Source organism: Glycine soja, chromosome 12, assembly GCF_004193775.1.
Source record: "Glycine soja cultivar W05 chromosome 12, ASM419377v2, whole genome shotgun sequence".
Lineage (NCBI taxonomy): Eukaryota > Viridiplantae > Streptophyta > Magnoliopsida > Fabales > Fabaceae > Glycine > Glycine soja.
The window spans coordinates 12,673,476-12,686,598 of record NC_041013.1 but is presented as its reverse complement, the minus strand read 5'-3'; the positions used below and the strand labels follow the sequence as shown (position 1 = coordinate 12,686,598).

Below are 13,123 nucleotides of genomic sequence, written 5' to 3'. Positions count from 1 at the left end.
CTGGCTAGATTGGGAGAGAACCATCCTTATCATTGATTATCCCATTAGAATAAAATGGGACAGACAAACTGAATGGACAACAATATAAAAAATTAGAGATCAACTATTAAAGCGTATAAAAAATGCAAAGGAACTAAAAAACATAAACACTGCAGTATGCCAACACTGTTAAAATGCAAATTTAATGACAAACCTTTGACGAAATTCGTGTATCTTTGTAATATCAGCGTTGACATACAATTTAGATCCAAATTTGATATTCTGCACGCTTAGGGGATACTTGTCTGGAATGATATCCATCAATATCATCAACAACATACATATTTATCACCCAAAGTAAATCAATCTACATAATAAAGACTAACCAACACCAGACACACCTGTAGCATCCTTGATTTTACCTAAGGTCAACATAACAACTAATGGTTCCTGAAGCAGAAGGTTTTTGTCAATAGCATCATGTAGCTGAATAGCATAGTCCTCCCAAACAGTTATTAGAATGTCGCAGTTACTATGACCAAACAATCACAATCAATATGCTAGTTGTTGCTAACCCATTCATCATATTATATATCATCATATAAAATAATAAGGACAAACTGCAATCGTCTGATTTGTTTAGTGTGTGAACATATATATATATATATATATATATATATATATGTATGTATGTATGTATGTATGTATGTATGTATGTATGTATGTATATGTAAAATTAGCAGATTTGAATACCTGTTATCCCTGAGCCTGACTGTCATCCTGTGAGGGGGATTAACTGTCTTAACATCGATCAGATCAGCAACAACACCAACAATATCTTGTCAAACATGGTCAGGCAAGACAAATGTTAGTCTGACACAAAGATGCATATAAAATTGTTGGTTAAACAAAAAACTAAACAAACTGACCCACTAAAGTATGGTGTGGTGCGAGGCCAGAGATTATATCAGTAAAAGGAGTTATGAGATAAACATTAGAAGGAATTTATGGACGATGAATTTCCTTGACGAATGTAGTTTTTAGGAAATAAACCAAATATGGAGTTGGGCTGACTCTGTATTCAGATTGGTTGTCAACAATCCTCAGGTTCTGAATCAAATACGAAGAACCACACTGTAACTTGTCCCGCAATTCAGTGAAGAGTTCTTGGTAGAGAGTAGCTCCAATTTTTGAACCCTGAAACACTTAAATCATAAAATGAAGTGACATGACATACAATACAAATTAGTAATAACAACAATCAAAAAGAACACAACAATAACCGTTTGGTCCATCAACACCATCTCAATTGTTTGTTTACTATTTTGCTTTCGAGCTTGCCAAAGATCAGTGATACGCACAGCTATTTTCCATGTTCCTTTTCTGGTGTGTAACTCAGATATCATATTTTCTTTGCGAGACATCACTACAACACAGATAATAAAGACCATTGCGAATCACAAAAAGAGAGACTAATACAAAGAAAATAGGAATCACATTCAACAGGAACAAATAGTTGGGACAATACCAACATTAAAAACCTTTCTGTCATTGCAAAAAAACCCCGCCAAACAGAAATGCATAACCCAAAACGTGGTAAGAACAAAACAATAGCAGACATTAGCAAACCTTTTTGGTTTTGCAAACAGTGGCAAACAAGAGCAATCCGGCAAAAAAAGTTGGACGAAAATAGAAACCTGCATATAAGAGAAGAAAATAACAACACACGTCAGTAAAGCCCAACAAAAAGGTAAAGGGTAACAAGAAAAAAAAATGGACAAAAACAGAGGAAATAAAAAAAAATCAAATACAAAAGTAATAAAAGATTTTAACACAGCAATGAAAACGGACAGAAACACAATAACCATACACAAACCTGGAAAAAGAAGAATCAAATGACAGCTTCACGACTGGATATAGAAGAAGTCAAACAATACTAATCAAAATGAGACTGACAATGAGACAAAGGTTACATTTGTTTTTAGTCCAAAGCAAAAATCAAAATGAGACAACATTTGTTTTCAGTCCAAAACAATATACAACCAAATACAACGAAACTAAATGACAATCAAAATGAGACAAAGCTCAAGTATCTTTTTTTTTCAGTACAAAGCAAATATACACAAAAAAAACCAACTACAAAGGCAAAACTTTAAACATGAAGGAAAATGAAGAGTCCAAAACAATACACATAAAAAACAAACACAAAGGTAAATGTTTTTTAACACATGGATGCAAACGAACATAAAGGCCAAAACGAACACATGCATGCAAACCTGTAAAAAAAAACAAAATAGAAACAGTTGTAGGCATCAAAACGAACAGAAAGGCATAAACAGTAGCAATGTAAATAAGAATCAGGCAAAGCTCACGCATGTTTTCAGCACTTCAGTCCAAAGGAAACTGAAAAAGCTAAACTGACAATGAACACATAACCGAAAAAAATAAGCAAATGCAACACAAACCAAAAGTTCAAAAAGCAAGTGCAAAGGAAAGAAATAGTGAACGCAGTGTGCACAGAAAATGCGAAAAGAAGAAATGGGAAAAAAATGGAAAGCAGAAAAGGGAAGAAGCAAAAAGGGGCAGGACGAACATAAACAAAGGGACAACACACGTGGACTGAAGTGAGCAATCAACAAAGAAGCATAAAAGAGGGTTTTTAATGGACAGGTGGCAACACACAGGCTGAAGAGCAAAGAAGCATAAAAGAGGGTTTATTATTGGACAGGTGGCAACACACGGGAATGAGGAAAGAAGAAGCATAAAACACAGCAATGAGCAAAGAAAGAAGCATAAAAGAAAGCCTATAACTGGACATGTGTCAACAGGACAAAGAATTGACAGTGGACAGGTGTCAACAGGACAGAGAAAATGTAGTCAGGGCCTTGTTTGTATAATTATATAGATGATGCGGTGATTTTGTGCAGGTCGGTTGGGGGCTTCAATTAGATGTAAGAATTTTTGGTATCTGCCTTCTGGATTCTGATACCCTTTTCGCTTTTCCTTTTACCCTTATTACTAGGGTTTAGAGTTTGGAGAGGCACTTTGTGTTTTTTACATACATATTTCAAAAAAAAAATAGAAGTAAAAAATAAAAGTTATAATATGAGAACAATGGGTAATTATTAGAAGATAATAATAAAAGTTTAAAAACTGATAAAGAATAAAATTGTTTAAAATTTATGAACTTTAAAAAATGATATTTTCTTTATTAATAGTATAGATCAACATGTGTGACAATGATATTGCTAATAAGTTAACATTATTGTTAACCAATTAAAGTCATTTAGGCATATTTCATCCGTTTTTTTAATGGAATTGAAGTATTAGCAAGTTTACTCAACCAATGAAATTAGATTTCTTAATTAATATACTTATTAGGATAAGATAAAATATTTACTAGTATTACTCTTATAGTTATTTGATATTAATAAGATATAATTATCTTAGCAACAAGACATTGGTTTAAGTAGTTCTCATTTTGGTTCTTAGGTAAGATATTGAGTTTGAGTATTATAAATGAAAAAAAAAATGTGATTAAAGGGAAGACCCCACTAAAATGTATATATACTATATGTAAAACAAGTTAAAGTTTTGTCATTGGATCAAAATTTTAATTTGACAACAATTGTATATAAAGGAAGCTTTAAACTTTGTGAACCATGGGATCAAAATTGTAATTTGGCAATAGACGTTAATTTAGTACTTTATGTAAAGAAAGCTTGAAATTTTGTTCACCGTTTGATAGAAATTATAATTTGACAATAATGGTTGATTTAATTTAATAAATGTCTAGTATATTTTATCATTTGTGTTGTTAGATCGAGAATCTAATTTCATAGCGGCCATTGATTTGACTATTGTAAGAAAATTATTATTTTATTCAACAGAAATTTCTTGTAAAAAATAGTATTAAACATATTAGAACAAATAGATTTGTTTTTTTTTTTAATTTTGTTGACTTTATTTTTACTCCCATTGATTTATAATCAATTTTAAAAATGGATTATACAAATATATATATATATATATATATATATATATATAGTAATTTATTATTTAATTTCTATACTATATATTAATTTTTTTTAAAAATATAATAAATAAAATGTTACTACTTAATATTATCATTTGATTGAAATTCTAATTTCACAACTATCATTGATTTGATTGTGGTAAAAAAATTTGTAAAAGAAAATGCTTAAAATTTTTATAACTATTAGATTTGTTTAAATTATTTTGACAACAATCATTTACTTTATTCCATGCAAATATATTGATTTTATTCAACAGAAATTTAGTGTATAAAAAGTATTAAACATTTAAAAACGAATAGGTTTTTTTTTTACTCCCGTTGATTTTATAATTAATTTAAAAAATGGATTATACAAAGACATATATAAGAATATTTTATTTAATTTCCATATTAAAATATTGATTTTAAAATAATTATATAACAAATAAAATGTTACTACTTAATATTATCATTATTTATCATTAATAGTAATTAAAGGACAGCTCATCCAATCATATACAAGTTTTTAAGAATAATTTAAAACTAGCATAACATTTCAAAGTTTTTACTTTCATTAAATGATAAAAACTAATTTAATACCAACAAAAAAAAAAACCGAACATTTACTCATCTTTTTGCTATTTCGTGGCTTCATGGCTATTATTTTTCGGTAACTTTTTTTAATGGCTCAAGTTTATACTTTTTTTATGTTACATGAACATTATAAATATGAAGAAATGGTTATTCGCAAAAATTATTTTCTTTCTTAAATTTTACATGCTATTTCTATTAGCTTCGTTCCCACATGCTAGCAATGAGGGAACAATTAATGGATACTCTTATCAGTTATCAAGATCAAGAAACAATGGTTACTTTGAGCAACAAAGTAGATACTTCCAAAAATGCTATGGAAGAGTAAGTAAAATTTCTCTAATGTTCGTAATAATTTTTTTATAATGACTATTCCATTTAAAATCCATTTGAAGAGTCTCTAGATGAGTTTTATAAGATGCAGAATTGTTGGTGTATCTTTCTACTACTTTTCTATCTTCTATACAATTGGAGCACATTTGGAGTTTCCTATCACTTTTAGGTGAGCAAAAATGGTATTCTTCTACATGGTAAACATTGTTTTTAGTTTTTACATTATGTTGTTCTTAAATACCATTTTCTCCTATCTTTCCTATAAATTAATATTGTTTTCTTTTATGATAACATAAAATACGAGAATGTTTTTTTTAAGTAAAAATAATTTTTTATTTTCAACCATCATTTGAGTCTTTAGAGTTTGACATTATTAATTATGCTCTAATTTGTGTTATGAAATTTATTAGGTTTGCTAAAGCCTAAGTGATGTTTAGGGTGATGTTGGAGAGACATGGTGCCCATGATATTTCTCTCAAATTCTATGAACATGATTTTTTCAATATTGATTGCCTCCTCATATACCATAATTTGGGTATTTTATTTTACTTCTTTAATAACATCAACCGAAAATAAGTATATTATTATTTTTAAGAGAAAAATGGCTTCCTTTTGGTTGTTTGCATCTGTGATTTGAGTCTTTAGAATAAGTAGTTTCATTCTTCATTTCCTTAAAGTGTGCAAAGGTCCTATTTGCTACTATTTGAGTATTTTATTTTTCTATTAGTTGTTCACTGAAATTAATCAGGTTCAGTTAACCGAATTGTATTAAACTTCAAAATGCTCATAAATATTTAATTATTAACCAAATGTCCAATAAGGTAACAAATTATGTCGTCATGAGATTAATCAACTCAAAATTTAAACAATATAATTAAAATTAATAACCTTTAAAGGATAAAAAATCACGCAATTTCAAAAAAATTAAAAAAATATTAATTTCACTATAAATATATTTAAATTGATTAATTATAAACATAAAAAATTAATTAGATTGTAAATAATATCCATGATATAAAAATGAACACTCCAACACAATATTCATATTTATTATATCTACTATTGTACTTAATATACTACTATAAACTAAAAATTAATAATTTTATTTATGTACATATTAAAAAAATAATTTTTAAATATTTTTTCTACAAATTTTTATGACACTAAAAAATATATAATTTAAATAAATTAATGCAACACAGTGGTTTAAAATCTATTATATATATATATATATATATATATATATATATATATATATTATAACTATGACAAAAAAATTCAAAATGTATTCTCAACAAAAATATTCAAAATAAATAAATATTATTCAAATAGTTTTTAAAATTTGTAAACGTAATATTGAAATAATGAAATTTACAAATACTAGGGGAAAGCATGTCTCTACATTTTTTTTCTAAATTAAAAATAAAATGATAAGGGGAAAAATATAGGTTAAATATAAAATGGGAGGAAATGTTAAAAAGTAGTGATTAGTTTTAAATTGATGGTTTTGAAAATAGTTAGAGGGTAAGATAGTCTTAACACAATGTGAAAATAAAAATAAAAATAGCATTCTCTTTATATATTGCTAAAGATATAGATTATATTGTGATAAAAAATTATATCAATTTATTAAAGATATCTTATAATAATATTGTGATTTATCATTAAATATTTAATGTTAATATCATTGATATTTTAGTTAATTTTTATAATTTTTAAAAGGAAATAATGTTTATATATTATAAATTAATTTTAAAAGGAATATTATACAATTTTTATAAAATGGTAATATTATCATAAATGTTATATATATATATATATATATATATATATATATATATATATATATATATATATATATATATATATATCATATTCTGATATTATCTTATCTACGCAAATATAAAACATGGTAACTTATATGCTCCTTAAAAGATTATCATGTTTATCCTATTTTATTTTTATCCAACTCTTATATTATATTTTATTCTATTAACTAATAAAGGAGCCCTCGAGGATTTTTAATTAGTCTTAGGAGAAATTACTTTTTTATGTTAACATATGTTAAAAAAATAATTTAAAATATAAATAAACATATTATATAAAAACATTATAAAGTAATTAAAATATTTAATAAATATTTATGTTCCTTGCTACCTATCAAGCTGCACACATTAGAAAAATCATACTAGAAATGTTAGCACTTAGCAGGTTAGCATCTCCTTCCAATTCATTTTTATTATACATAAAATTTGGATAAATTTAATTACATTTCAATATGTTTATTCATATTATTCATTTTTATTTATATTTTAAATTTATCCTATTGAAAAAAATTAAAAAAGGTAAAAAAAAATATCTAAATATATTTTAAAATATTATAAGTAATGTTTAGAAAGGAAAAAAAGAAAAGGAAATAAAAATAATACATTTAATTTTATTTGTACAAAAAAATTTCGCATTATAGTAACATAATCTGATAGAAAAAAATAGGATCAATGGTATATGTCTGGTAAATAAACATTATATTTAATAAATCTATTACAAAATCAAATTTAAGAAGAAAATATTTATAATGTATAAAGTTATTAAATTTAACTTTAGCAATAAAAGAAAGATATAGACAACTAAAAAGTAAATATAATATCAAATAAAAAATTGTATGTATACTTAAAAAAAAACATCTCTCAATTGCAAAAATGATAATTACATAACCTTTTGTGTCCAAATATTTGCATAATAAATAAGAACATGCTGCTAATGTAGCTTATTCTGTTATTACAATTTTATCCTTTCTGTTGCTGTTAGATTTGTAACTGAAGGGGTGAGTTCTCTCTTGAGTCTCTGTATATTTCTGTTGTTTAAAAAGCAGCATAAATGGTTAAATATTGGTAGTGCTGAGAGAGGGATTTTTTTTTTTAATCAGACTTGATTGAGAATGAGATATTACAAAGAGAGAAGAACTGAGAGTCTTCATTGTGTTTCACGGTAGTAATTTGAATCAAAGGGAAAACCATGACTTCTTACTCTGAACAAGATCAGACTTCGCTGTACTTTAATTGTTTTCTATTCACTGCACTGTGTCTTTTGCTGGTTTATCAGGTGGTTTAGATACAATAGAACATTAATATATCTCAATTAAGGTTATTTTTATATGTAGTATTTTAAAAGGCATGGAGACTAAACTTATATCGGATCTGTATTTGTTTTTTGTTTTACTTTACATGGGACGATTGTTCCAAATTACAGATGTATAATTTGAGTCACCAGTAGGTACGTGAACTGTAAGTAATTGACAACAAAATTTTGGAGGAAACAAATGTAGATTATCCAAAGGCTTGAAAACAGTAGTTAGCATGCTGAATTTGTCCCTGGAAAGGAAATTTTCAAAAAGCGCACATACATGTGTTGTACAATTGTTTTATTTCTTACGAAGTTAGACGCAAGATTAATCCTCAAAGCCCCTCACACCACATCTAAAATTTGGTTTCAGCTCTCATTGTACCTCTCCATATATATATATATATATATATATACACACACAGTATCCCCTCTGCACATTTTTAATATCAGTTATGTTTCTTGCTAAACCAAGAACCATTGTTTGTTAATCAAAATCTGAGTGCAATGCTTAAAAATTGCAACAATCAATTAGATTTTCTATCTTGAGAGACACGACTGTGTTTGATATTAAGAGTGCCAAGTAGTCCTCGTCCCCTGGAAAGTTGTTCCAGCTCTTCAAGCTTTTGTGCAAGAAGTGCAATTTCTCTAGCCAATTCTTCATTCTTAGTCTTTATTTCCTGCAAAGTAACAAAAAAGTGAGTAGATCCTTGAAATTTAGAATATTTATTGTCCCCAACGGCTTCCTCCACCTCGAACGGAAGAAAACCAGACTAATTATATAGGTAGGCAAAACTAAAATCTAGATGTGGGGGAAAAAGGCATCCAAATTTAAAACCTCCATCATGCATAGCAGTCAGAGAAAATAAATAGATTACCCTCAAAACATATAATCCGTGACAAAGAAAGGCAGAAAAACAACCTCAATCTCCTGTGTACGTAGTTCTTCTTTTCTTGCTTCTGATCTTGAACTTCTTTGCACCTCAAAGATGATGGCAGCTCCTGCAACCTAAATAGAAGTAAATTAATGATGGCAGAAATCTTGATAGATGGTACAGATGAATTTTTTTTAGCATGCTATTAATCTTCATACAAAATACTTGCCCTTTAGTTTCTGTGAAGTTTTATACATAGCATACATCTCATGCAAAGTATGAAATTAGGTGAATAAACTCTGCTAAATGCATGATATTTCTTTTGTCCTGTTGTGGAAAAAATGTCAAATAATGATCTCAAGGTTCAGTCAGTTTCATGAATAAGTGTCATTCATACATATCCAAATGGTTCTCAACATTCTTGAATATTGATCCAGGGTACTCTTATTCAAATAAAAGATACGAATTCATAGTATTTCACAAGTTAGAGATATAGAACCATTTTCAGCCTCCACCTAATTCATTGGAAGCCAACAAGTAATACAATTAAAGTTGTCATGACTCATAGAACCAACTACTCTGAAAGCTTAAGTTGTTGGGTTGGTAAAGGCACTTAAATGGCTCTCTATCTAACATACCCTCACACGCAAGAGCCCTTTGGACTTGAAGCCTGCACAATGCACAGGCTATGTTACCTTTTACTAAAATTTAGCTGTCACTTAGAAGAGTATGACAACAAGGACTGAACTCTACACAACATGATCATAATGACACTAAAACCATGGCATAAACTACACGTCCCAAAGCTCAAGTTATTACGTGAAGGCACATGAATGGTTTTTCTTTTATATCCAACAATACATTTATCAGTGAAAAAACACAACCGAGTCATTATAAAAAAATGACCACATCCAAGTGATGAATGGGCCGAGCAGTCAAGTAGAGTCAAACACGATCCATGAGCCTTCTCCAGGTTATAGAGATATACGTGTGTAATTTACTGAAGTTCAGGGCAAAATGATTATTCCATCAAGCACAAGTGTGAAAATTTTCACCTTACAAAAAAGACTAATCACACTTCTAGAACCCTTGTGAGACGTCATGACAATTTTAAGGGAATATAGCATTTTGGAGATTCCAAATTGACTAGTAATATGGTTAAAATAGTGTATATAAGTAGAGAACAATCCAATCTCACAAGCTAGCTTTTGAAGTTAAGTTAGATCTAAAATTTTAGATGGTATCAAAGTTTATTCTAGCGATTGTTGTTAGCCTTACTAGACCACCTGTTATCAAGTCATTATATCAGACCAACTGCAAATGTCTTGTGTGAGGGGAAAATGGAAATTCTTCGGTGACTAGTGATATGATGCAAATAATGTATAAAAGTGAAGGCAACCCTCACTTCATGAATTAGCTTTTGAAGCTGAGTTAGGTCTAAGCTCAAATTCTAAATGAGAATTTAATTATTGGCTTAAATAAGTTTTTTTGTCCTTCAAATTCTGAGTTTGTTTTCTTTAGTCCCCAAATTAAAATTTGCATCTTTTAGTCCTTTAGATTCACAAACTGCTTTTTTTAGTCTCCTAACAATTTTTGGCCGTTTGGAAGCACATTTTGTGTCAATTTTTTATTGCAGAAATGACTAAAAAGAACATTTCACGAATTCGAGTGACTAAAAAATACACATTTTAAATTGGGGAACCAAAGAAGACAAACTCTCAAACTTAATGGACTAAAACATATTTCAGCCTTAATTATCATATTGCAGCTGCACCTCTTCAATCTGCAACTAGCATCAACACAGTAAAACACACAAACAGGTAGAAGGCAATTCATGATAATAATAATAATGATGGTTTATGATTACCGACCGAGAAAACAAAGAGTTCTCCAAGCAGATCAGCAGCAGCTTGCACAGCCTTCTCCTCGTTCAAAGGGCGGATTGCAACATCAGTGGCATGACTGTAAATTCGTCTCTGCACTCTCGTCGTCAATCTATGATTGGCCTGAGACACAGAGAGTCACACACAACACAACACAACGCACGTGCGAGTGTGAACACACGCGCGAGAAAGGAAAGGAAAATAAAAGTAGGACCTGACCTGGGCAATGCTGATGATGAAATTTCGGAACTTGGGGTGGTAACCGGCCTCCTTCTTGAGCCTGTTGGCGATTGGTTTGCACGCGGTTCTCAGAGCGAGTGTTGCTAGCTTCACCACCGGAAGCACCACCATCACTTGTACTTTCTGGAGAATAGAATAAAAAGAACAGAAACTGAACTACCAAGTTAATATGTGCTACCCCTCCTCCTCTTGGTCTTGGGTGCGTCTGATTGACCAGGGTATTGGAATTTCTTCAGCATCTTTCTTGCTCAGCAAGAACATGGTCTGAGTAACAGAAAAGTAGTAAAAGGAATACATACATACATGCACATACATAATACATAGTTAATATCGATGGTCGAGAATCTTCCAAGGAGGCCAAATTAAAGCATTTTTTACTAGTATTGTAGTATGTGCATCTTTTACATATAATTTTAGATTTATAATAAATAATTTGTTATAATATTTTTTTTAATTTATGATAATCATTTTAAAAAAAATTAAATTCAAGTTAGAATTAAAGATGTTAAAAATAATAGATCCAGAGAGATAAAAAGTTAGAGATGGTTAGGAACATATTAAAAAAAACATATATATTTGAAATTGATTTCTAATACTCAGTTGAACTGGAAACTCCAGCAGAAAGCAATACCGCCAGGAAAGGGTGTTGCTACGTGCACCCAGTGTTATTGCTAGTGCACTCAGTCCCCCTGGTGAAAAGACAAAAATATTCTCGTGTATTTTTTTTTAAAAAATTTGTGCACCAAGTCATTGAGGTTGATCTGCGCATTAATCTTGGTTGATCCCCAGAAGCAAAATTTGATCCGTAGATGACATAGATGATCCGCAACAAGATCGCGGATCAACTTGATCCGCAGCAAGATCGCGGATCAACTTGATCCGCAAGTAGCAGGCGAATCAAGTTGATCCGCGAGCTACTCGCGAATCAAGTTGATATGTGATCTTGTCACAGATCAACTTGATCTGCAAGCAGATTGTGTCTTTGTTTTTTTATTTTAGATGAAGATTTTATTTTATTTTAGATGGATATTTTATTTTATTTTATTTTTGAATATGAATAACATAAAATTTGCACGAATTGAAACGTAAAATCATTTCAAACATAAAATAACATTACATTAGCTTCAAACGTTACATTAACTTAAAGAGAGTGGAAAGAAATAAAATTTGCATCAAATACAACAATTAAGTCATGCTAATTTTGCAATAAGGACATAGACATATTATTTTTTTCAAATAAGCAACAAATTTTTACGTTAACATAACAAATAAACAAAAGTACATTTTCAATCATCATTTAAGTCAACATAGTCTCTTTTGTACAACGTGAAGCTTCTATAATGTTGCATTCTACTAATATATGAAGTTGACCACTGCTTCGCCTGAGTATGACAATTGGTAGACCATAACAATGCTATCAGCGGTAAAGGACAACGATCTTTCAAATAAGTCTGTCGTACATCCAAAAATAAATAAGTATTAACTCAATCGTACACAATTGATTGCATAAATATAAAAAAAATTATATTTACAATGTACCTGAACAAAATGATTGCCATAGACGTGACCGATACAAATTATGCGATGCACCGAAGGATCTCCCGGTGGTTGACTTCTAAGAGAAAAGAACGTCATGCTTTGTTGGTGAGACAAGGATACAAGGATTACATTATACCTTGATGCAATCACATATCCCATGTCGGTTATATCCATCCACTTATCCATAGTGACCTGAATGAAACAAATATAGACGTCAAAGTTTATTTTAAAGTTAAGTCTTAAAAATCAAAAACACAAATTAAATACCGTGGTTAACCCATCAACATGTAGTGACATCCTTAAATCCTCAAATTGGTCTGTGCCACCAAAGAGTTTGATATAGTCTTTTGTGAATTTGGCAAGTTCTATAAGCAGATGGGTGCGGATCAACGACCAAGACTCTTCACACATACCTAATAAACCGGCAACCGCCTGATATCCACAATTTCCATCAGCTCTGGCATCAACAATATTATCAATGAAGTCGTGCATAAATGGCTGGAATTGATCCAACATAGCCATTATCCTTCAAAGTCAGCAGAATGTTT

At 29.7% G+C, this 13,123-nt stretch overlaps 1 protein-coding gene across 1 annotated transcript; it reads right to left on the bottom strand.

The window, feature by feature from the left end:
* Positions 1-8,233: 8,233 nt before the first annotated feature.
* On the bottom strand, positions 8,234-11,334 carry LOC114379519 (optic atrophy 3 protein homolog). Its single transcript, XM_028338199.1, has 4 exons — positions 11,016-11,334; positions 10,785-10,919; positions 8,961-9,047; positions 8,234-8,718 (listed from the first exon to the last, which is right to left on the bottom strand). Exons 1-4 carry the CDS (start codon positions 11,145-11,147, stop codon positions 8,566-8,568), a joined length of 507 nt encoding a protein of 168 aa, XP_028194000.1. The 5' UTR covers positions 11,148-11,334; the 3' UTR covers positions 8,234-8,565.
* Positions 11,335-13,123: the final 1,789 nt, after the last annotated feature.

Excerpts from the sequence above, each read along its gene's own strand:
- LOC114379519 (XM_028338199.1), bottom strand. The coding sequence starts at position 11,147 with ATGGTGGTGCTTCCGGTGGTGAAGCTAGCAACACTCGCTCTGAGAACC. Across the intron at positions 9,048-10,784 it reads GAGAACTCTTTGTTTTCTCG|GTTGCAGGAGCTGCCATCAT; the intron begins GTCGGTAATCAT and ends ACTTCTATTTAG. Across the intron at positions 8,719-8,960 it reads TACGTACACAGGAGATTGAG|GAAATAAAGACTAAGAATGA; the intron begins GTTGTTTTTCTG and ends GTTACTTTGCAG.